The sequence below is a fragment of the Polyodon spathula genome, chromosome 37, assembly GCF_017654505.1.
Source record: "Polyodon spathula isolate WHYD16114869_AA chromosome 37, ASM1765450v1, whole genome shotgun sequence".
NCBI lineage: Eukaryota > Metazoa > Chordata > Actinopteri > Acipenseriformes > Polyodontidae > Polyodon > Polyodon spathula.
The window spans coordinates 1,139,044-1,166,929 of record NC_054570.1 but is presented as its reverse complement, the minus strand read 5'-3'; the positions used below and the strand labels follow the sequence as shown (position 1 = coordinate 1,166,929).

Here is a 27,886-nt window from a genome sequence, read left to right as displayed (position 1 = left end):
GCTCCGTTAACGGGCAGTGACCCGCCCGTCCTTTTCACCGAGAGAGAGAGATCAGAGAGGAGGCAATGGAGCCGGAGAGCCGCGGACCGACAGCACCGCCCACAGAGCGAAGATAGGCATAACAAAGGCAAGTTATTAAAAATAAACTATTTCTGTACTAATAATAGTTTTCGCCCACCAGCTCAAGTTCCGGGCGTACAAGCGGCGCCACGGCTACGCGAAACGCGCCGTGACGAGAATCGCAGGGGGAATGGAAGGAGATGAAAGTGGAAGAGGTTCTGTATAACTGCAACGTGTGAGGACAGCCCTTCGCAGAGGAGTTTCAGCTCTACCTGCACTTCATGCAGCACGCCATGGGCTGCCTGTAATGCTGCCTGTGTGTGTGTGTGTATATTAGACACTAACAGTCTGCTTTCTTTAGCTGGGGGTACAACTTGAATCTCTTGGAGAGAGGCTGTGATTCACCCAGCATTGTGAAAAAGAGACACTACTATTCTATTGACTGTTAAACTCCCAAGGTAGCAACACTGAGACAGGTGGACTGCATCGACACACGGGGCACGGGCCTGACACAGAGAAGCATGTCGGTGTTTTTTTTTCGTTTTTGTCATCCTGTAACTGTTAAACTCAGGGGAAAAATACTAAATATAGAAAAAACAAATAAATGATTCGACGAGCGCAGTGTTTTCTCGGGGGTCTTCGGTAATTCATTGCATGAACGATGAAGGGGGCGCTAGGAGAGGAGCAGGAACGATGAAGGGGGCGCTAGGAGAGGAGCAGGAACGATGGAGGGGGCGCTAGGAGAGGAGCAGGAACGATGGAGGGGGCGCTAGGAGAGGAGCAGGAACGATGAAGGGGGCGCTAGGAGAGGAGCAGGAACGATGGAGGGGGCGCTAGGAGAGGAGCAGGAACGATGAGGGGGCGCTAGGAGAGGAGCAGGAACGATGAAGGGGGCGCTAGGAGAGGAGCAGGAACGATGAGGGGGCGCTAGGAGAGGAGCAGGAACGATGAGGGGGCGCTAGGAGAGGAGCAGGAACGATGGAGGGGCGCTAGGAGAGGAGCAGGAACGATGGGGGGGCGCTAGGAGAGGAGCAGGAACGATGGAGGGGGCGCTAGGAGAGGAGCAGGAACGATGGGGGGGCGCTAGGAGAGGAGCAGGAACGATGAAGGGGGCGCTAGGAGAGGAGCAGGAACGATGGGGGGGCGCTAGGAGAGGAGCAGGAACGATGAAGGGGGCGCTAGGAGAGGAGCAGGAACGATGAAGGGGGCGCTAGGAGAGGAGCAGGAACGATGAAGGGGGCGCTAGGAGAGGAGCAGGAACGATGAGGGGGGCGCTAGGAGAGGAGCAGGAACGATGGAGGGGCGCTAGGAGAGGAGCAGGAACGATGAGGGGGGCGCTAGGAGAGGAGCAGGAACGATGGGGGGGCGCTAGGAGAGGAGCAGGAACGATGGGGGGGCGCTAGGAGAGGAGCAGGAACGATGAGGGGGCGCTAGGAGAGGAGCAGGAACGATGGAGGGGCGCTAGGAGAGGAGTAGGAACGATGGAGGGGCGCTAGGAGAGGAGCAGGAACGATGAAGGGGGCGCTAGGAGAGGAGCACTTTCCACCCAATCACACTGCAGACAGCAAGAGATCAAAAGCTGGCATTCATTTCTTGTAGATTAGAGGTTGCATAGTAGTGAATCCCCAGTAAAACCTAGAAGGGTAAAAACAAAAATAAACCTATTCAAGAATGCCCTGTAATACTGGCTGAAAGCCACAAGGTGGCAGCCTACTGTAGCAGATTGCATTGACCGGAGCTCACAGTTCAGTCCATGTTATTCTCAATCTATTCACAGGCACTTTCGTAATAAAAAAACAGATTGGAACAGAGTGGAGGAAGGCGTGTATTAGAAGAAGCGAAACTCACACAAAGTCTCAATTATAAACTGCATCAGAAACTTCTGTATAGAACATTATTACTCTGGGCACGGTGTTCTGGAATTCTGAATGGGGTTCCAAAATGACCCAACAAAGGGGGGAGGAGGGGGCTCCACGGAACGCTCCCTGAGTGACTCCAAACAAAGTGCGTACGCTGGAGACGTCTCTGCAATCAGCGTTGAGCAACAAATACATACAAACATTCCCTGAGACAGCGCATTGGCACACGCTGGTGTTGATGAAGGGATGGGCAAGATTTCAGTGTACATGACGGGACTCCCCTTTCACTCTCTCTCTGCAAAGTGTTGTGTACAGTAATACTGAGAGCTAGTGCTTTCATCTGTAATACAGTGTTACACCTGCGTGGAAAACTACCTGTGCTGTAAACCACGTCCCTTCACACGCGCACACACACACCACACACCACACGCACACACACCACACACCACACGCGCACGCACATTGCATTAAACCAGGATGTGGCAAATGCATTTTTCTTTGAAAAAAATCACAACCCAGCTCTCTTTATTGAAGTAATTTGACACGTTTCATTTAGACTTTTTATTTTTGATTGCGTTTCACAAAATCCGAGTGAGTCATCGTAGCAGAGTTACACACAACACTGAAATAGCAGGGAGAGGACGGCAGTTAAAAAAACAGTAAAACCCGTGTGAAAGTTTGTTTTGCAAACGTTCTGAAATGTGGTTTGTTTTTTCCTGTGGTTCTGAAAGTGACAGCGTGTGAGTTTTTTTTTTTTAAATGCTATCCCAGTTCCCCTCTGGCATGCTGAATGTAATGTTCGTGGAGAGCCGTCTCCTCTCTGAACCGTGCCCCGCACTCCACACACCTGTAGCGGGGTGACAGGAGCTGGGTTGTGGGGTGACGGTGCTGCACCTCAGTCTGGGTGTGTGGGGGCGCCCTCTCTGCACCCCCAGAGAGCCCCACCAGATCCCAAACCTCTTCCGACTTGACGAGCTGTTCCGACCGCATGCTCCCTCCTGCCCTTCTCTCCCCTCTCCTGGGTCTCCGTGCCCCTTCCGAAACGACCCCCCGGAGCTCCCCTGTGCACCCCGCGGGAGGCGAGCTCTCCAGGCCCCCCTGCCCCCCCTCCAGGGCCCCGGCTCCCGGCTCTCCTGCGGCTGCTTTCTCCCCCGGCTGGCTGTGCTCGGGGACCCTGCTGACCACGATCCCACCCCTCAGGGGTTCCACCGGCAGCACTGTCCCGGGAAAGTCCCCTGCATCGCCCTCGAGGCGCCTCCCCCCGATGGAGACCCCCACAGAGGCTCGGAGCCTCTCATTCACTAGCGCCCCCTCCTGAGGGCTGCTCGGTTTATCTGGGGTCTTGACCAAGGGGTGCACTCTGAGAGTGTCGATGAAGGCCAGCAGCTTCTCTGTGCTCAGGATCTGCAAACGTAGCAACAGAACAGCTTAGAAGACAGCTTAGAACACAGAACACAGAGCTTAGAACACAAACTGACATTGCCAAAGTCTACCAGAAGCTGTAATAGTTGCACAGTAGTATTTCATGTTAGATTTCATAATGTCACATTTTTCAATGTTTTTTCATGAAGTAGATGTAAAAATACAAGCGCTTGTAATTCAATCTCTTAACGTCCGGCTGCAGAGCAGGCTGGTCCAATGACGTCATGTAAACCGCGGGCGTGGTCGTGACGTCGTTGCTTGTGATCTCTTGGATTGGCTGGGTCGTTGTCTGAGTGTTTGTATTGTTTCAGTGTCGCTGTGCATGAAAGGCGCTGCATGCTGTACCCATCCTCCTCATCCTCCCCCGACCGGCGCCGGCGTTCAGATCGACTGCGGTCCGGGTCGTTTACAAACCTTCAATTGCATATCACGTGTGAGTGCAACACATGCGCTCTGACAGAAAAACAGCGACCCCGTTCTCCAGAACAAGCCCAAAACAAGCGCAACCCACGTTAGAGCGTTCATGCAAATTCCAACCCGCGACTCTCACCCCCCCCCCCCCCCCCCCCCCCCCCCCCCCCCAAAAAACAAAACAAGCCCAATCCCGCTTCTTACAAGCGGACTCTGGTCATCTCCTTCACTTGCACCTCGGTTCATTGTGCTTCCTCGGAGATACTGAGAATCACTGCTCTCCTCCCCCCCCCACCCCCGGTCCAAATGCACGTGCAAACTCCCAAGCCTTGCGCGTCCAACGCCCCCCCCCCCCCCCCCCCTAACATCCCAACAATAAAGACTGGATATGTTCAAAGCGACACCACTGCAGGGATGGCTTGTTGTCCTGCCAGGCGCAGCCCCCTCTCCTCTAGCGATGCATGCTGAGCGCCCGGCTCTGCAGTCCGCTGGGAGGGTGCATTGTGGCGCTTAAATCGTGGTGCACAAAAATGGAATAAATCTAGGCATTGTTAAAACGCGTTCAGTGAAGATAAAGTTTAAAATTAACTGTACCTCCATCACCCGGCCCGCAGCGCTCTTGTGATCTGACTCGGATCATTAAACCTCTCTTTCCGAGCCAGTGTCGGTCCAACTGCAGAGTAACTCCGGTCCGTACCAGCTACGGAAACCGAGAGGGGGCATGGGGGGCGAGAGAGGGGGCGGGGCTACCAGAACCTCTTTATGCTAATTACTTTCCGTGAGCTGTAACCTAGCAACGCGCAAAAAAACCCCATTCATAAATAACTCAATTCTTCGCGTGTTTCAATACCGTAGACTTTTTAACGGTAAAAAAGAAAAGAAAAAATAAAATAAAAAAAAAAAAAACAGAGAGGGAGGGACATGTTAAACGTATCCTAGCAACGTGCAGTGTAACCCTGGCGACCACTTTTTCACTCCATAGCAACCAGACCCACACAGATTCGTACTTTCGAATAAATTAAGCGATTTATTTATTGATTTGTTTATTTATGTATTTATTTTAAATATAATATGCATTGAGCGAATGTGTTGAGATGTTAACAGCAAAGAAAAGCAAAAATACCCAAATCCTTCCCAAATGCAGCTAACCATTTTTAAAAGTGCATTTTTTATAATTTAAAAACCAAAACCAACTACCTTCATTTTGCGCTAACCTTAAAACACCACCACCACTAATAATAATAATAATAATAATAATATAGCGTACCTATTATTATCTGCTAAAATGTTGTGGGTGTGATATTAAACAAAACTCTTTAATGTTGGAAAGAAAAAAAAATGCGAGATTCATATTTCAATACAGTGTACTTTACAGCAAGTGCAAATTATACCGCTGAAATATACAAAGAGGCAGCAAGTAAAGATTACAGCACGTTATATCTATCAGGTACATTTGGGGATATGCGGAGAGCTCTACTGAGGACACGGGGTATGAACATTTAACATAGTTTGTGTAAATATAATTAGGAATGTCTCTGTAATCCACAGTTTTTTTTTTTTTTTACTGAATATATCGACTCAGTAACGTTCAAGTAGTTCTCTTGCAGAGGTGGAGGGTTAAAAACATGATTTGCCAAAGACATCTCGTTTAAGGATAGTTGCTGGTTTTATTTTTCTTAGCTGTTTTTTGTTTGGGTGTTCGCCCAGTTGTGAAATTTAAGAACATTTCGAGATTATATACATATTAAAAAATTCAACTTGGCGTTTGGTAGAATGCCTAAATCCAGATAGAGTCACACCTATTGATAAGCATAAAAACCCATTATATATATATATATATATATATATATATATATATATATATATATATATATATATATATATATATATATATATATATAATATAGATAATAATAATAATAATATAATAATAATGAGACCGGAGCATGAGTAGGCTCGTTTCTAAGGTCTTTTTGTACCTTGGCAACATTCACTTTGGGACTATGTGGGATGATACAGAAACTACACCCTTTGAAATAAACGTGCTGGTTTAATAATAATAATAATAATAATAATAAATAATAATAATAATATAATAATAATAATAATAATAATATTTTCTGACTAGAAATGTATATTTTGGGAAGTTAATATGAAAAAAAGGAAAATGATATACTTCTGATTGATGTTAAATATTACCGATTACTTTCCTATAGAAGTCATATATCCCAGATTACTCGTTACATTGTTGGATCACTGTGTAATTGCAATGGTTTGCTGCCAGTTGCATTTCGTTGCCAGATTGAATTGTGCAGTTTGTAACCTGTGTGTTTAGCTCGGTAATTTGAGCTCAGCCTGGATTAAGACGGACTGTTTTTCAATGTTTTCAGGCTATATTGGCAAGTTACAGCTTGCTGCAGGCACTGCAGTCATCAGTGCGCCACCTACTGTCGGCCCGCAGGACTGCAGAACTTTGGAAGCGGTGTAGATGAAGTTCTACAAACAGGCAGAGAGGAGTTTCATTGCATTGCATTGTATTGTATTGTATTGTATTGTATTGTAAATAGCAGGCATGGCTGACAGTCCTTTGAAACTGTGCACAGTTTTGTATTAATCGGAGAGGGCTGATCACTCTGAGCTCTCCAGGGCTGATTCAGGTCTTGGTCGCCCACCAGTATACAATCCTGTAAGAGAAGGACCAGGAGTCAGGGGTCAGGGGAAAGGTTCATTTCCAGCACTCTGTGTTGTTATTCCTTCTCTTGACTATTATATTAAGCATGGGTGTGGTACAGATAGAGAAAGACAAATGCATTTTTAAACGCCTTGTGATAATGGGATACAAGAGGGGGAGGGAGAGGGGAGCGGAGATGGGGAGGGAGAGGAGATGGGGAGGGAGAGGAGATGGGGAGGGAGAGGGAGGACGGAGAGGGGAGCGGAGATGGGGAGGGAGGGAGAGCAGAGAGGAGATGGGGAGGGAGAGCGGAGGGAGAGGAGATGGGGAGGGAGGGAGAGCAGAGAGGAGATGGGGAGGGAGAGGGGAGGGAGAGGAGATGGGGAGGGAGAGGAGAGGAGAGGAGATGGGGAGCGGAGATGGGGAGGGAGAGGAGATGGGGAGGGAGAGGAGATGGGGAGGGAGAGGAGATGGGGAGGGAGAGGGAGGACGGAGAGGGGAGCGGAGATGGGGAGGGATGGAGAGCAGAGAGGAGATGGGGAGGGAGATGGAGAGCAGAGAGGAGATGGGGAGGGAGAGCGGAGGGAGAGGAGATGGGGAGGGAGGGAGAGCAGAGAGGAGATGGGGAGGGAGACGGGAGGGAGAGGGGGGACGGAGAGGGGAGCGGAGATGGGGAGGGATGGAGAGCAGAGATGGGGAGGGAGAGCGGAGGGAGAGGAGATGGGGAGGGAGGGAGAGCAGAGAGGAGATGGGGAGGGGAGAGGAGATGGGGAGGGGAGGAGGGAGGGGAGGGAGAGGAGGGAGGGAGAGCAGAGAGGAGATGGGGAGGGAGAGCGGAGGGAGCGGAGATGGGGAGGGAGGGAGAGCAGAGAGGAGATGGGGAGGGAGAGCGGAGGGAGAGGAGATGGGGTAGGGAGAGGGGTGAATAGATGAGGAGTGGAGATCGCGAGGGGGGTGGGAGTGTCTCAGTACCCTGTGCACAGGAGCGGCAGCAGCAGCAGGGCGGACACGCACACAGTGATGTAGATGAAAACGTCCTGGCTCAGGTTGCCGGGGGTGAGCAGGAAGTCGATGGCGCTGGTGAGGCGGGACCGGGAGGTGGCCTCACCCTTAGCCTCAGTCTCGGCTCCCTCCCAGTCAGAGTGAAGAGACGAGTCAAAGAGCTCCTGCAACTCGGCCTCTGCAATCTGATTCTTAGATATCACTGCGGAGACAGGGGACAGGGACACAGAGAGACAGGGACGCAGGGACACAGAGAGACAGGGACGCAAAGAGACAGGGACGCAGGGACACAGAGAGACAGGGACGCAGAGAGACAGGGACGCAGGGACACAGAGAGACAGACTGAGAACCCTTTCACCTCAGACGCAAGGCCAGTTTAGTGTCTCCTAGTCTCCCGATGGCAGGTGGTCTAGTATTAAATGCATGGCTAACGATTTATAGACTGACGTTGTTTACGATAAAGAAATCTAATACTACAGGTGGGATGAATCTGAGAGCGTGATACTAAACTCCGATTAGGAAACCCTGCCTCTGTACCCTGACCTGACCCTGACCTGACTCTGACCTGACCCTGACCTGACCCTGACCAGACCCTGACCCTGCAGTGCATTCTTCACCCCTGAGGAAGAAGAAGAGCCGCACGATGGATTTCTCCTGGTCGAAGATCTCACACATGTAGGTCCCCTGCTGACTGCGGCGCGTTCTCAAGATCGTGAGCCAGCGGTCCGAGCCTGAGGTCACCACTTTGAACAGGTTCAGGCTGTTCGTCTTCACCTGGGGGGGAGGGGATTTAAAAAAAAACATACCATGGTAAACTAACCCTTAGAAAACTGTCCCATAGGAAAAGCACAGCACAGTGTAAAGCACAGGGAAGCATTGTAAAGCACATTAATAAGCAAACCTCTTTGACGTAATTCCAGTTGAACTGCGCGTCCCGTGGGATCTCGATGTCGACGCTGCACTCCAGCGCAGTCCTGTTCTTCTCGTGAACCGTCTTCTCCACGACTGCAAAGAAACGCCACACCGGGATACAAATCAGACTCCCACTGCACAGCAGAGCCACCCATTCCTGGTTTAACCCAGAGTTTAATGAGCAGAGACCAGGGGAACTCACTGGGGCAGTCCAGAGGGAATCCACAGCCATCGTATTTGCAGGTGACACAGTTATAGACGGCCCCAGACTTCTGATAGCCTTCAACAGAGAGCAGAGTTAGAGAGAGGCGCTGCGTGCCAGGCTGCAACCTCATCACGGCTGACTTAACGAGCTGCAACGGGGCGAAGGAGGAGCAGGAGGCGGGGCTGGAATCGGCGACCTCCGCGCACCACCAGCGAGCGCCTTAACCGCTATGCAAACGAACCAGGCTTCAGAACCTGATCCTGTTAAGAATATCTGTGTACTGCATTGTCTGTTTCAATCGTCACATCCTGGGAAACTCAGACCCCCTCCCCGCAACACTGCCACCTAGTGGGTGCTTAGAGCATTGGGAGAAGGGCTGTGCTTGTGTGTGACGGGACCAAGTTGCCCAACAGAAGGCACCAAGCGGTAAAGTTTCACTGAAGCAGCTTACCGCAGGGAGGGACGCACCCGGAGGCTGGAAGAGAATGAGAGAGAGAGAGAGAGAGAGAGAGAGAGAGAGAGAGAGAGAGAGAGGAGCGAGAGTCAGAGCCAGGCAGTCGCAGTGTACCGCTCTACCGCACGGCCGTCCAGGACAAACAGCTTCCAATGGCATTTTCACATTGTTCTGACTGTGTGGCTTTTTACTGTGTCAGCAGTCATGGGAATAAATCTGTTTAGGTCAGCCAGGGAGACCTCGGCTCACAGTGCATGAGCCCCCCCCTGTGGTCTGGCCGGGCGCCTGCAGGCTTGCCTGTATTCTGCCCAGAGCTGCATTGTCCTCCGACGCTGTAGCTCTGAGGTGGCTGCATGACGGGTGAAAAAAAAAATGGGTCGGCTGACGGGCACACATTTTCGTAGGACAGCCTTGGCCGCTCAGGAGGTGAACTGAGCCTAAAATAATGCAATTGGCCATTTCAAAAATTGGTAGAAAAATGGGGTAAAAATTAATTGCAGACTTTTAAAGGAAAAAAATGTAATAAATCTGTGTTGAAGGGCTGCTCTCACATATTGGCCTGTCCCTTTGCAGCAGGTTTCCTTCAGTTGCGCTGGCAATACACTAGCTGTGCACTAGATGGCGATGTGGTTTACAAATACAAAGTCTGATATAGACCCTAACCCTAAACCCTAACCCCTAACCCTAACCATTACACACTGGGCAGTGTGGACTATCAGGGACTCTAGCGGTCTCTGAATGTCGCGGCCTCTTAAAACAATAAGAAACGAGTCACCTCGGGGGAGTTTCCAGGCTTCAGATTTGAACTGCTTGGCTGCCGTCGTGAGGAGATATTTGTACGTGTAAACTGAGAGGGTGAAAAAAAAAAGAAGAGAAAAGTTACATCAGCAATACAAAACCGCTTTGCATCACCCGACAGAATGAACTAAATGAGGTTCACGAAGCGAGTGAACCCTGCTGAGGGAAGCGACATTTCGAAATCTACTGTCCCGTGCTTCTGTTATCATTAGTATTTTAATTGTGTCTCAATCCCAGCGAAATGCAGGCGCTGCAAAGCTTTTTGGTCCCACGCAGCGTGTGCCCGCGATGCTCACCTGTGCCCGCCCCTCCACGTGTGGCTGCCTGTGCCCGCTTACCGCTCCACGTGTGTCTGACATGTCCCTCCTGCAATGCGCCCGGTTCAGGAGCAGTTGAGGCGGGGCTCCGCTGTAAGCTGTCTCCCTGTTGTGACAACGACACGAGAGACACCGCAGATTTCTCTGATACCTAGTAAACAATTTCCCGGGGGGGGGGGGGGGGACTCCGCGGGCCAGTGGAAATCAGTCCTTTATAAATGAAGTACGTTGTGAACACAATTTGAAATGCTGTCTGTCGCCGAGAACAGGAGCACCTTGAATATAAACAATACCAAAGAACTGCCAAAGCTGCCAAAGAACTGGGTTTTATAACTTATACAAAACACGCCCCCTGTGCGCCCTAAGGTGTAATAAGGTGTACCAGTTTTACGAGCTGATGTGGTAAATGTCATTAAAATTGGATGCGTCACATGTTTTAAAGTGAGCCGAGGCTGTGACAAAAGAAACGGAATGAAGTGTAACAGAGGCTGTCACAAACGCCAGCTTCATTCACTGTCCCGGATGTAATGTATTTGAGTAAAATATCTACCTGTGGAGCAGGAAAACGGTACGTATTATTAAAGGGTATGTATTATTAAACGGTACGTATTATTAAAGGGTATGTATTATTAAACGGTATGTATTATTAAACGGTATTATATCTATTAAACTGTACGTATTAAACGCAAAACGATTTTTTAAGTAACTTGAAATCGGCAACTTTTTAGGAGCTGAGAGCAATTAAAAAGGTCTAATTAAACACATAATCAGTTCAATTAAGGGTTTAATTGAGTAATTGAGAGCTCAGTTGGAATGAAACCAGCAGACACACAGGGGGTCCCCCAGGATTGGGTAACCCTGGTCTAGGGGGACCCCCCCCACTCCCCTGATCTTGTAAACTTCCTTTCATTAAGAGCTGGAATTGCTTTCCCCGTGCCCACGAGACAAAGAGGCAGTCTGCTACCCACCGGGGGCACGTCTCAAACAGACCTTATAAAAGAGAAGCGCGTCCCTCACCCACTCTCCCAGCCAGCGCCACGGACCGGTCCTCCACGAAGACCCTGCGAATGCTGTTGAAACACTCGTCGTAGCTCTGAGCGCTGGGGTCTGGCAGCTTGTATCCAGTGCACAGGGTCTCAGTCAGGTTCTTGTCTATGAGGCAGAAGTAACAGGCGGAGGAGAGGGGGCTGGAGAGGAGGGACAGCAGCACCAACAGGGAGAGCAGCTTCCAGCGCATTTCAACACGGCGGGCGACAGAGGGGGACTGACTTTATTCTTGTGCGTTTGATGCGACTACTTTGTGTCTTATGACATCACAAAAGGCATGCTGATGTCACCACTCAAGTGTTTCCCACACAGGCTTTTCACTGCGTGGTGCAGGATTCCTGTTTTGAAGCCGCTCTGCTGTAATCAAGTGGCGTTCATACTTTCACAGTTCCACGGTTCTTTTTCCCCCCCCCCCCCCAATCAATCACAGAAACCCAAGATCGCAGAAACCGCTAGGAACTCCGAGCTCCCCCCCCCACCCCCAGGGGGGGTGGTCACCACAGTTCCACATTGTGACACTGTGTGTGGGTGGGGGGGGGGGTTCGGTTTCTGGTGCGTGATTCTGTGTGAGTGAAGCCTCGTCTCGTTGTTTAGGAGAGGCCTCTCTGGTTTTGTAGATCGTATTTCGTAGTCGCTCAGGACCTCCTGCCAGCGCTTCTCCTGCAGTCCACACTGACAGACAGACCCGTGTGTGAGATCACTGTTCTCTGCACGGTGCTTTATTACACTTTGCTGTGCTTTTACTGTGGGGCACATGCTTTCTATTCTAAGGGTTTTCCACTAAGAGCTCAGATTTGAGCCGGAACGGCGAAGCCAAAAAACCGTTCTGCAGATTCCATGTATGAAAAAAAAATGAGTGCCTCTCTTACTGGGCTGGTCTTAATGCGGCAGCTTCACTGCAGTGGAGAGAGTGAAAGAGAGACAGGGAGGAGGGAGAGAGGAAAGGATGGAGAGATGGCAAGAAAAAAGGAGAGAAGTTGAGAGAGAAGGAGAGGTGTGAAAGGGGGGAAGAGGCAGAAAAATAAGTGAGAAGGAGAGAAAAAGAAGAGGAAGAGAAAGAAGAGGGAGGGAGGAAGAGTGCGTACTAATCGCCCCCCCCCCCCTCAACCTCCGAGTACGTTGCCATGGAAACCAGACAGGCAGTCCCGAAGCAGGGCTGAATATATTGGGATGCTGAGGTGCAGATGCATTAATCTGTCTGTGTGCAGACAGGGGAATCAATAATGCGCAAGAGGCTGTCTGAGAGAGAGGGAGAGGGACAGAGGGGATATAGAAGGAGGGATGGATAAATAGATGGAAAGGGGGTAGAGGGAGAGGTGGAATTGGAGAGGGAGATGGAGAGAGGGGCAGATGATGAGAGGTGGAAATGGAGAGAGGGGGAGATGGAGAGAGGGGGTAGAGGGAGAGAAGGGGGTAGAAGGAGAGGTGGAATTGGATAGAGGGGGAGATGGAGAGAGGGGGTAGAGGGAGAGGTGGAGATGGAGAGAGGGGGTAGAGAGGGATGGAGAGAGGCTTGGCTTGCGAGACTCTCCCAGTGTAAATGTGTGGATGACATGAAGCTTCAAACAGTACAGCATGAACTTGGGTTTCCATGGAGATGAGAACTCTGCGGGGTCACGACCCTCAGTTGCCTTGCCATCGGAACGTTCGGACGGAACACAAAGGCAACCAATTGGGCCTGCCCCCGGCGTTACCGTGGCGATCTGGAACGTTGAGTCTGAACTACCCCCCCCCCCCCCCCCCAGAAAAACCAGGACCCCAGGCAGGAGTCTGAGGGGCTCCAGGAGAGTCACACTATACTAGTGGTTCCCTACAGATGGCATGCTCACCACACCTCAGGTTTAACCCTTTAAAAAGAGCAGGACCCCCTCTTCAAACCTGCACGGTGCTCCTCTGGTGAACGGAGGGGGGGGGGGCAGTGCGTTGGCATGGCGCCCAGTTCCTGAGGACCTCACCTGTGACCTCTATGACCTCACAGGTAAAGGGTCTCAGGGACAGTGAGGCATGCTGGGAGAGTGTCGATTGGCACAGGAAGTCCTGGTATCGGTGCTGCTGGCTAAAACTGGGGCACTTTGACAAGAAAACCAACAGAATGGGTTTGAAAGATGGTCAGCACTCCTTCAAAGGGAGGGGCCAGTGATCCTGCCTGGTGGATTCCGTGCTGCTCTAAACTGAGGGCACTTGACAAGCAAGACCAACAAATGGTTGGGGGAAAGATGGGCAGCAACTCCCAGCCCGAAAGGGAGGGGCCAGGCGATCCGTTAAGAAACCTGAGAGAAGGGTTCAAAGATGGGGCAACCTTCACGTGGAGGGGACAGTGGATTCCTGTGGGAAGCCGTTTCGACGCCGTGCGCTGAGTGTTTGAAAGAGGAATCCTGCTAAAAGCGGGAGGTCAATCCCACTGATCCTGGCAAAGAATGGGTTTGAAAGATCCTTCAAAGGCAAAAAGTATTCCAAATAAGGGGCCAGTGATCCTGTTAATAAGAGCTGAGAGAATGGGTTTGAAAGATGGGCAGCGCTCCTTGAAGAAAAAAAGAGGAAAGCCCGAAAGAAAAATGTGTATAAAGGGGGGGGGGGGTGTTCCGGTGAGGGGGTACTAGAGGGGGGGGGGACATTTGAAGAGAAGTGGGAGATGCTAAAAGGGACAGATCCCACCTAACTGAGGACGTGAAGAAATGGTTTTGGGAAAGGGGAGAAGAAAGCCGGTACAGATTAAAGAAGCACCAGCAATCTTCAAAGGGAGGGGCCCAGTGTCAGGGGAGGGTTACCTAGTCAGCGCTCCTTGTAAAAGAGACATGTTTAGTGCCGGAAGATAGTGATGTCTGTGAGTGACTCTGTGGATACTGCTGTAGCCGTCTAAGATCACCTGGGATGACTATATGTGGAGTAGCTGTAGAGTGGGAGGGGCCAGTGATGATCTGTGGCTGTAGCTGTCTTGGATGTAGTGTCTTGGATGATGATCTGTAGAGTGGCTGTAGTGTCTTGGATGATGATCTGTGGAGTAGCTGTAGAGTGGCTCTAGTGTCTTGGATGATGATCTGTAGAGTGGCTGTAGTGTCTTGGATGATGATCTGTAGAGTGGCTGTAGTGTCTTGGATGATGATCTGTAGAGTGGCTGTAGTGTCTTGGATGATGATCTGTGGAGTAGCTGTAGAGTGGCTCTAGTGTCTTGGATGATGATCTGTGGAGTAGCTGTAGAGTGACTCTAGTGTCTTGGATGATGATCTGTAGAGTGGCTCTAGTGTCTTGGATGATGATCTGTGGAGTAGCTGTAGAGTGGCTCTAGTGTCTTGGATGATGATCTGTAGAGTGGCTGTAGTGTCTTGGATGATGATCTGTGGATGTAGCTGTAGAGTGGCTCTAGTGTCTTGGATGATGATCTGTGGAGTAGCTGTAGAGTGGCTCTAGTGTCTTGGATGATGATCTGTAGAGTGGCTGTAGTGTCTCGAGTGATGATCTGTGGAGTGGCTCTAGTGTCTCGGATGATGATCTGTGGAGTAGCTGTAGAGTGGCTCTAGTGTCTCGGATGATGATCTGTAGAGTGGCTCTAGTGTCTCGGATGATGATCTGTGGAGTAGCTGTAGAGTGGCTCTAGTGTCTTGGATGATGATCTGTGGAGTAGCTGTAGAGTGATGTGCTCTAGTGTCTTGGATGATGATCTGTAGAGTGGCTCTAGTGTCTTGGATGATGATCTGTGGAGTAGCTGTAGAGTGGCTCTAGTGTCTTGGATGATGATCTGTGGAGTAGCTGTAGAGTGGCTCTAGTGTCTCGGATGATGATCTGTAGAGTGGCTCTAGTGTCTCGGGATGATGATCTGTAGAGTGGCTCTAGTGTCTTGGATGATGATCTGGATGAGTAGCTGTAGAGTGGCTGTAGTGTCTTGGATGATGATCTGTGGAGTAGCTGTAGAGTGGCTGTAGTGTCTTGGATGATGATCTGTAGAGTGGCTCTAGTGTCTTGGATGATGATCTGTGGAGTAGCTGTAGAGTGGCTCTAGTGTCTTGGATGATGATCTGTAGAGTGGCTCTAGTGTCTCGGATGATGATCTGTGGAGTAGCTGTAGAGTGGCTCTAGTGTCTTGGATGATGATCTGTGGAGTAGCTGTAGAGTGGCTAGTGTCTTGGATGATGATCTGTGGAGTGGCTGTAGAGTGCTCTAGTGTCTTGGATGATGATCTGTGGAGTAGCTGTAGAGTGGCTCTAGTGTCTTGGGATGATGATCTGTAGAGTGGCTGTAGTGTCTTGGATGATGATCTGTAGAGTGGCTGTAGTGTGTCTCTGTGGATGATCTGTAGAGTGGCTCTAGTGTCTCGGATGATGATCTGTAGAGTGGCTCTAGTGTCTCGGATGATGATCTGTGGAGTAGCTGTAGAGTGGCTCTAGTGTCTCGGATGATGATCTGTGGAGTAGCTGTAGAGTGGCTCTAGTGTCTCGGATGATGATCTGTGGAGTAGCTGTAGAGTGGCTCTAGTGTCTCGGATGATGATCTGTGGAGTAGCTGTAGAGTGGCTGTAGTGTCTTGGATGATGATCTGTGGAGTAGCTGTAGAGTGGCTGTAGTGTCTTGGATGATGATCTGTAGTAGCTGTAGAGTGGCTGTAGTGTCTTGGATGATGATCTGTAGAGTGGCTGTAGTGTCTTGGATGATGATCTGTGGAGTAGCTGTAGAGTGGCTCTAGTGTCTCGGATGATGATCTGTGGAGTAGCTGTAGAATGGCTCTAGTGTCTCGGATGATGATCTGTGGAGTAGCTCTAGTCTTGTGTCTCTGTAAAGTGTCTGTTTTGCGTTACTGTTATCTGAAGACCCTGCTGAGATGAAGTTAACCCCCCCCCGTGTTCTGAGGGCAGTCAGTATTCAGATCAGAGCCCCTGCATCGTGTTTTCCTGGTTCCTGAGCGTTTATCTACAAGGTTTCCGGGGGGCAGCTCGGGGACCCCCAATCGAATGTGCGGCTGAATTGCGGACTGTGTCTGTCTGGAGAGGAAATGGCTCTGCACACACACCCTTTCAGAAAAGAGATTGCTGTAGCTGGATTTTCACACAGTCACTCTTCAGGGTAAGCTTCGTATTGTAAAGCACAGAGAGGTCTGGTAAAGCAAAGGGAAGCATTGTAAAGCACAGAGAGGTCTAGTAAAGCATAGGGAAGCATTGTAAAGCACAGAGAGGTCTAGTAAAGCATAGGGAAGCATTGTAAAGCACAGAGAGGCCTGGTAAAGCATAGGGAAGCATTGTAAAGCACAGAGAGGTCTGGTAAAGCATAGGGAAGCATTGTAAAGCACAGAGAGGTCTGGTAAAGCATAGGGAAGCATTGTAAAGCACAGAGAGGTCTGGTAAAGCATAGGGAAGCATTGTAAAGCACAGAGAGGTCTGGTAAAGCACAGGGAAGCATTGTAAAGCACAGAGAGGTCTGGTAAAGCATAGGGAAGCATTGTAAAGCACAGAGAGGTCTGGTAAAGCATAGGGAAGCATTGTAAAGCACAGACAGGTCTGGTAAAGCATGTTTAAAAACTGGATAAACTCACCCTTGTAAAAGGACAGCACAGTGCAGTAAAGCACAGTGAAAGTATTGTAATTTGTGCATTGCTAGTAAACCCGCTGAAAGTAGATTCGGTCGACACAGACTGTTATTTTCCCCTCTGATTTTATTTGTCTTGTTAAACACTCTCACACTCACCTCTCTCCGATATCCTTGCATCTGGATCGTTTTTTCGTTTCCACGAATGTTTGCCGTATCCAAAGCAAATTAAAATATCAATATCTGGAAGAAAAAAAAGAACAGCAGCATTTAAATGCAAACAATCGAAGACGAAATGAAACGCTGTCCATCCCTCACATTCAAACAGCTTCCTTCATCTCTGCCCTCCTCTCTCTCGCTCTCTCCATCCAGCGCTCTTCATCCTGCATCTCTCTCATCCTCTTCCTCCTTCTCTTCATCCCTTCTCACTGAAGCAAGCGAGCAACAAAAAAGCTAGGCCTCTCCCTCTCCCTCTCCCTCTCCTCTATCTCCTCTCTCTTTCTCTTTCTCCCTCTCCTCTTTTTTCTCAGCTCTGTGCCTGTCTGGCTGTGAGGCAGGGAGGGAGAGAGAGAGATGGAAGGAGGGAAGGCACAGAATAAAGGAAAGGACTGTACCTGTACATCGGCTTTCTTTTTTCTTTCTTGTCGCTCCCTTGCTTTTCGGATAGAGACGTCGGTCTGCACATGACTGTGTGTGTCTGTGTGCATGTGTTCTCCCTCCCTCTCCTTCTCTCTCTCTGTCTCTCTCCTCTCTCTCTGTCTCTCTCCCCTCTCTCTGTTTCTCTCCCCTCTCTCTCTCTGTTTCAAAGCTGTCTCTTGCTCCCATGTCTGTCTGGGTGTGCGTGAGAGAGAGAACTTGAGACTCCTTATATGCGAGCTCGAGTGTTGTGTGCGATTTCTCTCTCTCTCTTCTCTCTCTCCTCTCTCTCTCTCTCTCTCTCTCTCTCTCTCTCCCATCCCCTCTCCCTCTCTGCTCCCCTCTCCCCCCCGACCCCTCCCTCGCTCCCTCCCCTCTGCAGACGAGCTGTCTCCTTACAATCTCTAAGACTCAAACCTGGGCGTGCGCACACTCTCTCTCTCTCTCTCTCTCTCAGTCAGACTCAACGCATTGCAGATAGTGTCTGACTCCTAGCTGCACACGGGGGGGGGGTTGTAGACGCTCTCTCTCCTCACTCTCCTCCCTCTTTCCTCCCTCCTTCTCTCTCTCGCTCTGCTGGCTGCAGAGGGTATTGCAGTAGTAGAGCCCTCTGTGAGGGACCTCCTCAGTTCCAGACAGTGCTGCAGAAATGAGCTTAGTACAATTCAGACGCAGGGAGGGGAGAGGCTCCCTGCTGCTGGAGTCCACTGCATCCGGGGCTCCCAACAGCGCTGGGGTTCAAAGACGAAAAGAAACCGAAACTAAATGACACCCACTTACCGTCTCCGTAGAAACGCCTCGCCTCTGCGTCGTCGTGGCAATGCCGCAGGGAAAGCTAGAAGGCTGTACAGTTATCTCCTGAGGGTGTTGTTCTCAACTATACAACCAACTACCTCTCCCTGCAGCGAACCGGGTCATCACATCGCTGCCCTCCCTCCTCCCCAGCACTGCCCCCTCCCTCCTTCCCCAACGCTGCCCATCCCCCTCCCCAGCGCTGCCTTCCCACCCTCCCCAGCGCTGCCCTTCCGGGAGCACTGCCCCGTGACATTCCCCAGTAAGCTGTCGCCCGAAAAAATACGGGAATCCCCAGCGCTGTCCTGCCACGGTAGCTATCTGGGAGAGGTCGCTGACCCTTGCCCCCCTCCCCAGTACGGTGGGGGAGAGGGGTCTTCCTCAGGCGACTTGCCTCCCCCATCCCCAGGCTGGGGGGAGGGGTCCTCGAGGGGAGGGAGGAGGGAGGAAGGGGTCGCGACGGGAAGGGGGGGGGGGCCGTGACGGGAAGGGGAAACTCCCAGGGTCAGGCTGTGCATTACCATCGTGGGCTCTGGTTTGGCATGGTTTATTTTATTTATTTATTTTTTTTTAAATGCTTTACTGCCTGCCCCTCTCATCCTAAAGACCAGACTGGGTCTCCATGCAATTCCTGAGTTAATACTGCCCTCTAGTGGAAATACATGGAACACCCCAAGAATTCACATTCTGTCTGCATTGCCACTGTAGTGCTCCTGTCTGGCTGCCTGCCTGCCTGCCTGCCTGCCTGTTTGCCTGTTTGGCTGTCTGGCTGGCTGGCTGTGTGTCTGCCTGTGTGTCTGTCTGGCTGTCTGGCTGGCTGTCTGTGTGTCTGTCTGGCTCCAATCAGGGCACCTCTAGAATAGTGAATTCTGAATTGTGGTTCCCAATGAAAGCCAGTCAGTCTCTGAGCCATCAATCCCTTGTTAGTGGAGCCTCTTATTAAACAGCAAACAACCACAGCAATATAAAGCATCGCAGGATTTGTTAATAGGTTCGATATTTAACAGAACAGTCCTGAGAAAGGAAGCGTGAAAGAATGAGAAAAACAGAGAGAGAGAACCCTGACACCTTCATAACTAATAATAATAATCTATTATGATTTATACTATAACTGGGAAGTATATTGATTAACCATATTGCATAAGCCTTCCTAACTTGATAATAGAATAATAATAATAATAATTAATAATAACAATACTAGTGGTATTTAATTTCTCTTGACGTAACGTACGACCTGACATAACCATATCAAAGAGCCTTCATAACTAATAATAATAATAATAATAATTAATAATAATATAACAATATATAATCATAATAATAATAATAATAGCAGCAGCTTTCGAAAGCCGGTTCCATTGACAATGCAATCTGCAGTTTGGTAAGGAAAATCTCCTTTCTTTCTTTCTTTCTTTGCATCCTTACCGCCGCTGTTTTCCGAAGGGCGAGCTCAAATCGGGCTGTCTGCCATCTTGAGATTCTATCCCCCGCCCTCTCCCTCCCTCCTCTTCTCTTTCTCTCCCTCCCTCGTCTCTCTCTCACTCTCTCTTCTCTCTCTTTTCCCTCCCACCTCTCCGTCTCTTTCTCATTTCTCTCCCTCCCTCATCTCTCTCACTCTCTCTCTCTCCTCTGTCTCATTCTTCCTCCTCTCTCCCTCCTTTCTCCCCCTCCCTTCTCTCTCTCTCACTCTCCTTCCCTTCTTTCTCTCTCCTCTTTCTCGCCCTCACTCCTCGTCTCTCTTTATCCCTCCCTCTTCTTTCTCTCACTCCTCCCCCCCCCCCAACCCACCATTACTAATAATAATTAAATTATTCACCTTGCACTACCGGCTGGCAGATTGCTATAACACAATATCCGGTTTGTTCCACGGGGTAAATTTGTGAAGGTGCGGGGGGGGAATTTCGCATCCCCGCCCCCCTTAAACCCCCCAGCCTTCGGGAGCGGAGAGGAGGAAGGGAGGAGGCATAGTAGAGGACATTACATTACGTTCATGTAGTGCTACATTACACTTGTGGGTGACAGCGGAGAGTCACGGTCGCCCTCCCTCCCTCCCTCCCTCCCTCCCTCCCTCCCTCCCTCCCTCCCTCCTCTCCCTCCCAAGAGGGCCCTCCTCTCTGTCCGAGACGGTCTCTCTCACCCTGAAGTGGACAGCAGGGCCGTGACGGTGTCGTCTGACGTACCGAACGGCTGGGCGTCTCGGAGACAAAGAAGGACTCGACTCCACCGCGGAAGGATTGGCAGACTGGCATTGCCAGCGATGGAGGAAACAAATACCGGATTGAAAAATAATTCCACACTGAAACAGACTCACCCCCCCACCCAATTACGAGACCAAATACATACATTCATTAATTAATAAAACAAACAAAATCACATTCCACTCTCAACCTGTCCCTGGATTCTGGCTCGGTTCCTGCTGCCCGAGTCACGCTGGTGCTCGACTGAGCCTCCCTTGACCCGACTGACTTCTTTAATTTCCCATCTCCAATCTCCCTTTTCTCTCAAAAACTCTCCAAAGGGCTGCAGCCAGTCAGCTGATGAAACATCTCACAGATAACAATCAGCTTAAATCTCTCCAGTCTGGCTTCCGGACGCCTCACAGCACTGAAACAGCTCTGCTCCAGATTGTGACTGATCCCCCCCTGCCATGGTCCGGCTCTCTGCCTGCCTTCAAGACATCGAGGCCTGGATGTCTGCCGGTTTTGTTCAGCTACACTAGCCAATCTGAACTGCTTCTAGTAGGATCTAAAACTCAACTTAAGAATCTTAATATAGCTGCCCTGAACCTGGGAAACTGTCTGCTGCAGCCTTCCCCACACAGTACAGTGTACTTCTTGACAGCAACCTCTCCTTTGATGCCCACATCTCCTCCGTGGCCAAATCTTCCTTCTACCGTCTTCGAAACATCTCCAAAGTCCGTCCCTACCTTTCCCTCCCCGATTCGGAGATACTTTGTCATGCATTTGTCTCGACTCGACTACCTCAACTCTCTATATGGTGGTCTCCCGGCAAGCACCATAAACCGTCTGCAGCTAGTTCAGAATGCCACTGCCAGGATCCTTACCAGATGTAAAAAAAAGCCCCCCTTGTCATGTATGTCATGATACAGTACATAATACGTAAAGTGCATAAATTTCACCTAATCCGAGGAGACACACCTGCAGTGTCATTTCAGTACCCATGGGGTACAGAGATACCCCCCCCCCCCCCCCCCCCCCCCATGCCACTCCTCTCTCTATCTTAGTCACAGGCCAGACAGCAGTCAGAACCAGGTTTCTATGGTAACCAGCTCCCTGGCAACAAAGGCTTGGCAGGCTGCCGTCCAGTTGCTAGGGCACAGCCATCAATCGACGTCAGGGGCCGTGCCAACCGTGCCAACGTCCCTCCCCCAGGCGAGCACTGCAGTAGCGGTTACCCTGGCAACGCGGAGTCAGCACGCTCACATCCCAGAAGTGATGCAGCCCCCCCCCACCGCTTAATTAAAAGAAGTGATTGAGAGAGAAAGAGAAAGAAAGAAAAGTGAATTTCAATGAAAAGTTATTTTGACATTGTGCCTTGTGGAACTGTGTCAATGAAATATTGTCAAGAACACTGATGAAGCACTAGAGCCCAAAAGCTGGTCTGCTTGACTCGCTCTATTCTAGTTTCAATAACACTGATGAAGGCACTAGAGCCCAAAGGCTGGTCTGCTTGACTCGGTCTCTTCTAGTTTCAATAACACTGATGAAGGCACTAGAGCCCAAACGCTGGTCTGCTTGACTCTGCTTGACTCAGTTTAGTTTCAATAACACTGATGAAGGCACTAGAGCCCAAACGCTGGTCTGCTTGACTCGTTCTCTTCTAGTTTCAATAACACTGATGAAGGCACTAGAGCCCAAACGCTGGTCTGCTTGACTCGGTCTCCTCTAGTCTCAAAAGCACCCATAATTTGCACAGTGAAAGCTTTGTAAAACACAGAGAGGTCTGGTAAAGCATAGGGAAGCATTGTAAAGCACAGAGAGGTCTGGTAAAGCATAGGGAAGCATTGTAAAGCACAGAGAGGTCTGGTAAAGCATAGGGAAGCATTGTAAAGCACAGAGAGGTCTGGTAAAGCATAGGGAAGCATTGTAAAGCACAGAGAGGTCTGGTAAAACATAGGGAAGCATTGTAAAGCACAGAGAGGTCTGGTAAAGCATAGGGAAGCATTGTAAAGCACAGAGAGGTCTGGTAAAGCATAGGGAAGCATTGTAAAGCACAGAGAGGTCTGGTAAAGCATAGGGAAGCATTGTAAAGCACAGAGAGGTCTGGTAAAGCATAGGGAAGCATTGTGAAACACAGAGAGGTCTGGTAAAGCACAGGGAAGCATTGTGAAACACAGAGAGGTCTGGTAAAGCATATTAAAAATGAACCAGGGTAAACTATGGGAACTAGACAGTGTAGCAATGGGAAAGCATGGGGGGGAAGGGGACTGTTAAATTACTGGGCAAATATACCAAGATACACTTTTATAAGGGATGCATCGTAAACACAAATCAAAAGCCGAATTATACTGACTTAAAAAAGTTTGCAAAAAAAACGTCAAACTTCCTAAAACTCCAAAAAAAAACTTTTCTTACCTGCTCTGAAGCCTCCAGACAGTTCTGTGTTCATCCAGGAAAATGAAAAAACCGTCTGCCTTTCCTTTCTCCTCTTTTTAATCCATTTCTCCTGCTTCTTTTTCAGGCCGGTGGTGAGGAGAGAGAGGAAGAGAGAGAGAGAGAGAGAGAGAGAGAGACGAAGAAGTGCAGGGCCTTCAAAGCGAAAGAAAGAAAGAAAGAAAGAAAGAAAGAAAGAAAGAAAGAAAGAAAGAAAGAAAGAAAGAAAGAAAGAAGGAAAGAAAAAAAGAAAGAAGGGGGTACATTGTTTGAGTTTAGATCAATTTGAGATTCTTCTTATTTGGGTGAGGTGGGAGAGGGACAGGGAGGAGGGGGGGAGGTGAAAACAGATTAAAAAAAAATGAAGTCCCACAAGTGGAAGAGAGAAGCAATGTGTGTTACTGAGCTGGAGCAGCGTGCCCGGCCGCCTGCCAGCTTCACAGGGCTGTGCCAAGCAGAGGCAGAGAGAGGGGGAAGGGTGAGAAACAGAACAAAGACATACTGCCAGCCGCTCCAACAGGAGGCTAAGGGATTTCACTGCTTTGGTAAAGCACTGGGTGCAGCAGCAGCAGCAGGGCTAGTGTGAGTTTCTAACCCTGCTCAAACTCCTGCCTCCTGATCATTGCAATATTAATAATACTAGACTTCATTGAGGGGAGCTCTGAGCCCCAGGACTGGGTGCAGCAGCAGCAGCAGGGCTAGTGTGAGTTTGTAACCCTGCTCAAACTCCTGGCTCCTGATCATTGCAATATTAATAATACTAGACTTCATTGAAGGGAGCTCTGAGCCCCAGGACTGGGTGCAGCAGCAGCAGGGCTAGTGTGAGTTTCTAACCCTGCTCAAACTCCTGCCTCCTGATCATTGCAATATTAATAATACTAGACTTCATTGAGGGGAGCTCTGAGCCCCAGGACTGGGTGCAGCAGCAGCAGCAGGGCTAGTGTGAGTTTGTAACCCTGCTCAAACTCCTGGCTCCTGATCATTGCAATATTAATAATACTAGACTTCATTGAAGGGAGCTCTGAGCCCCAGGACTGGTGCAGCAGCAGCAGCAGGGCTAGTGTGAGTTTCTAACCCTGCTCAAATTCCTGGCTCCTGATCATTGCAATATTAATAATACTAGACTTCATTGAAGGGAGCTCTGAGCCCCAGGACTGGGTGCAGCAGCAGCAGCAGGGCTAGTGTGAGTTTCTAACCCTGCTCAAATTCCTGGCTCCTGATCATTGCAATATTAATAATACTAGACTTCATTGAAGGGAGCTCTGAACCCCAGGACTGGGTGCAGCAGCAGCAGGGCTAGTGTGAGTTTGTAACCCTGCTCAAACTCCTGGCTCCTGATCATTGCAATATTAATAATACTAGACTTCATTGAGGGGAGCTCTGAACCCCAGGACTGGGTGCAGCAGCAGCAGGGCTAGTGTGAGTTTTTTCAGGAGGGTCTCAGGTTCAAATCCCAGCTCACTCCCTGACATTGTGTGGGACCCTGAGCAAGTCACTGAACCTCCTTGTGCTCCCTCTCTGTTCCAAGTGACTCTGCAGCTGATGCATGGTTCACACACCCCTAGTCTCTGCAAGTCGCCTTGGATAAAGGCGCCCGCTAAATAAACAAATAATTACACCCACGCACACACAGACAAAGGTTGTTGTTGCTCTTTTGTGCTTTGTTCTTCATGTAGGATTGATCCATTTAAAGAGAGGCTCACACCTGATTTATAGAGACCAGGGATAGGCACACACTGGGTGAAAAAATCAAACATAACGACCACAGAAATGTAAAGCAATGTTCCTGATAATAATCTGCCCCCCCCCCATTGGAAATGGACCAGCCCTGTTTCAGAAAGAAAGGCACACTCAGCCTTCACCTTTCACCTCGACCCCTGACCCTGTCTGATGGTAAAGACAGCCTGCAGCTGGGGAACTTGACCTTTGAGCTGGTTCAAGACCCCCCTTCTGTCTGATTCAAATCACTGAGCCTGACTGTGCCTGACTGCTGCCCTCGACCAGAGAGAGAGAGAGAGGGGGGAGAGAAAGTAGAGACATAGAGAGCAACATAAGAAGAGAGAATGTGAGAAATAAGGAGAGAGGCAGAGGGAGAGAGAAAGGGCGGGAGGGAGGGAGGGAGGGATAGAGCTATACTAAGCACCAGAATAGCTGTGCTCTCTCGCTCTGCTCTGCTGTGACCTACTAACACTACGCTCAGGAATGTGAGCAGAGCAGAGACACATTCCACTGTTAACACTTCACACTGCACTGAACACCAGGGCCGAGCGCAGACAGCACACCGCACTGAACACCAGGGCCGAGCTGCAGACACAGCGCACCGCACTGAACACCAGGGCCGAGCGCAGACAGCGCACCGCACTGAACACCAGGGCCGAGCGCAGACAGCGCACCGCACTGAACACCAGGGCCGAGCGCAGACAGCGCACCGCACTGAACACCAGGGCCGAGCGCAGACAGCGCACCGCACTGAACACCAGGGCCGAGCGCAGACAGCACCCCGCACTGAACTACAGGGCCGAGCGCAGACAGCGCACCGCACTGAACACCAGGGCCGAGCGCAGACAGCGCACTGCACTGAACACCACATCAGTCAAAGCCCTCTGCTGGTCACTTAACACATTACACTTTGCATTGTGTTGTGTGTTTTCAAAAGCTTGCTCAGCACTCTTATCGAGGGGGTCAGAGGTCGTGGTGCTCGTGGTAAGAAGAGGGTCAGGGTTATACTGGGGTCCTAAATGAATACAGGATTGACAGCTAATACATCATCACAAGCTACTCACTGCTTTCATAACTTATACTGACTGTAACTTAGATCCACAGTCAGGCAGACAGGCAGTCACAGAGACAGACACACAGACAGACAGACAGGCTGACAGACAGACAAACAGTAACACAGGCAGGTAGACACACACCCAAACAAAGACAGGCAGTCAGACAGACAGACAGACACGCAGACAGGCAGTCAGACTGACAGACAGACACACACACACACACATTAACACAGACACTGTGATTCTAACAGGTGACAGAAGTTGGAAAGATTAAAACACATACTTTACAAACACAAGAAGATTATTAAGAGGCCCGTGGAACGTACCTGTGTGTCTCAGTGTGCAAGCTGCCTCATTCCAGGAGCCTGCTTCAGAGTCTGAGGCTCTGAATGTGGGGCTCAGAGCCAGAGCTGCACGTAGAACCATCAGCCAGTCTGTCTGTCTTCATTTAGTGCTCAGATCACATCAACAAAATACTCAGACAGACAGATAAAGCAATATACAGATAGAGATAGATAGAGAAACAGAGGGACAGACAGAGAGATAGACAGAGACAGATAGACACAGACAGATAGATAGATAGATAGATAGATGGATAGATAGATAGATAGATAGATAGATAGATAGATAGATAGATAGATAGATAGATAGATAGATAGATAGATATAAAGAGATCAATCTTACCTTGGCTATAATGTATAATATATTAATGTATTTATATTGACCTAGATTGTAAATATATGTGGATGTATACAGTATATAAATCTATCTATCTATGTCTTCAAATGGAACCCCCCCCCTCTCTCTATAGAGACACGTATACACACATGCATCAGCAGCTATATCTGTATGTATTTCTGTTAGAAGGTTACAGGCATCACAGTGAAACAGCCCAGTGTAGATCCAGCCTGACATCAGGACGCATCACTGTACCTTCACTGTACCCCTGTACGTTTGAGAACACCCCCTCTTTCATAGCAGCCCCCTGCATTCAGCGCTTGTGATGTGTAAATACATATATGGGAGTTTTTCCAAGACTGGGTTGTGTTTCAGACTCACCCCGCACCCTCGATCCCTCGATTGCACTCCTGTCTTCCCAGGGAGCCAGCCCCCCTCTCTCCTCGCAGTCCGGACTGGTGCTCCCTCCCACACAGGACAAAAAACAAAAAAAATAACCAAAACTCTGACATGGAGCACAGAGAGAACAGCAGCGATGTGAGTGACAGCTCCCTGCAGCCCCTACGCTGCCAGACCTGTGTGCTCCAGAGACAGAGAGGAGAGGCAGGCAGGCCTGTGGGGCTGAATCACGGTGCAGAGAAGCAGGGCAGCCGGCAGCAGAGTCCTCTCTGTCACAGCACTGCCTCTGTCTGGCTCGGCTCTCTGGGAGGGAGGGAGGGAGGGAGAGGGAGCGGGAGGGAGAGGGAGGGCTGAGTGGTGCCTGAGTGGGCAAGGATGGTTGTTCCTGCACGGGTCCAATTTTTTTTATTCCTGTACTATTTCCCTCTCCGCTCTGTTTTCTGTAACCAGACTATTTCTCTCTTCAGCTCTCTGCCTCCCTCTCCCTCTCATCTCTCTCTTCTCTCTCTCTCTCTCTCTCTCCTCCTTCCACTCCAGTTTCAGTCCATTTCTCGACCCATCCCTCTCCCCTCCCTCCCCTTGCCTCCCTCTCCCTCTCCCTCTCCCTTTTCTGGTCTAGTCTGTAATGCACATGATTTTGCATTTGAACTCTTAAAAGAATTCCCTCGCTACACAAACCCCAACCCTCGCTACACAAACCCCAACCCTCGCCACACAAACCCCAACCCTTGCCACACAAACCCCAACCCTCACCACATAAACCCTAATCTTAACCCTCGCCACACGCTTCCTGCAAAACACACGCACCCACACTCACACACGCACACACACTTACACACACACTTACACGCGTACACACACACACTCACACACTTGCACTCACACAGTCACGCACACACGGGCACACACACACACACACACACACACACACACACACACACACACACACAGTCACTTTGCAGCTCAGAGCTTGGTTTCAAGAGTCTAGCCTTCAGGCCCCTGCTCGGCACAGCAGGCAGGGAGACTTGGGAGTTTGATACAGCAAGGTTGCGTCGGACTAGGTCTCCTGGAACCAGGTTTCAAGCCGCTATTCCTGAAAAAGTGTCAGGAGATAAAGAATACGAGCAAGACCTAAGAAGGTTAGAGTCGAGGGCTCTTTCTTCTCCTTCATCAAACCCGTCTTCACTATAAGTACGTGTCACAGCTCTGCTCTTCAGTCCACGCAATTCTATTAAACTCCCCAGCCCGATCGCAGCTATTGATCGGCTCCCGGCCGAGCTTATCGGATCAATGCTTGTTAAAGGAGCAGCAGACACGTGTCCA

At 50.0% G+C, this 27,886-nt stretch overlaps 2 protein-coding genes across 9 annotated transcripts; both read right to left on the bottom strand.

The window, feature by feature from the left end:
- Positions 1 to 1,446: 1,446 nt before the first annotated feature.
- Positions 1,447 to 5,606, bottom strand: LOC121304262. The gene is made up of 2 exons (XM_041235291.1): positions 4,347 to 5,606; positions 1,447 to 3,323 (listed from the first exon to the last, which is right to left on the bottom strand). Exons 1-2 carry the CDS (start codon positions 4,350 to 4,352, stop codon positions 2,682 to 2,684), a joined length of 648 nt encoding a protein of 215 aa, XP_041091225.1. The 5' UTR covers positions 4,353 to 5,606; the 3' UTR covers positions 1,447 to 2,681.
- A 273-nt stretch (positions 5,607 to 5,879) lies between these two features.
- Positions 5,880 to 26,824, bottom strand: LOC121304231 (sperm acrosome membrane-associated protein 6). 8 transcript variants are annotated; one of them, XM_041235249.1, is made up of 11 exons: positions 26,546 to 26,824; positions 22,695 to 22,868; positions 16,831 to 16,914; positions 11,129 to 11,263; positions 9,772 to 9,843; positions 8,994 to 9,017; positions 8,540 to 8,617; positions 8,327 to 8,430; positions 8,043 to 8,199; positions 7,396 to 7,627; positions 5,883 to 6,436 (listed from the first exon to the last, which is right to left on the bottom strand). In XM_041235249.1, exons 2-11 carry the CDS (start codon positions 22,726 to 22,728, stop codon positions 6,406 to 6,408), a joined length of 951 nt encoding a protein of 316 aa, XP_041091183.1. In that variant the 5' UTR covers positions 22,729 to 22,868; positions 26,546 to 26,824; the 3' UTR covers positions 5,883 to 6,405. The 8 variants fall into 8 exon arrangements, with proteins under 8 accessions (XP_041091179.1, XP_041091177.1, XP_041091178.1 ...); XM_041235245.1 differs by lacking the exons at positions 22,695 to 22,868; positions 26,546 to 26,824 and adding an exon at positions 17,286 to 17,527 and having other exon boundaries at positions 5,880 to 6,436; positions 8,097 to 8,199; XM_041235243.1 differs by lacking the exons at positions 22,695 to 22,868; positions 26,546 to 26,824 and adding an exon at positions 17,286 to 17,527 and having other exon boundaries at positions 5,881 to 6,436.
- Positions 26,825 to 27,886: the final 1,062 nt, after the last annotated feature.

Excerpts from the sequence above, each read along its gene's own strand:
- LOC121304231 (XM_041235243.1), bottom strand. The coding sequence starts at position 17,496 with ATGGGAGCAAGAGACAGCTTTGAAACAGAGAGAGAGAGGGGAGAGAAA. Across the intron at positions 11,264-16,830 it reads TGCAAGGATATCGGAGAGAG|ACAAGAACCTGACTGAGACC; the intron begins GTGAGTGTGAGA and ends TCTGCCTCATAG. Across the intron at positions 7,628-8,042 it reads GCTCTTCTTCTTCCTCAGGG|TGATATCTAAGAATCAGATT; the intron begins GTGAAGAATGCA and ends CTGTCTCCGCAG.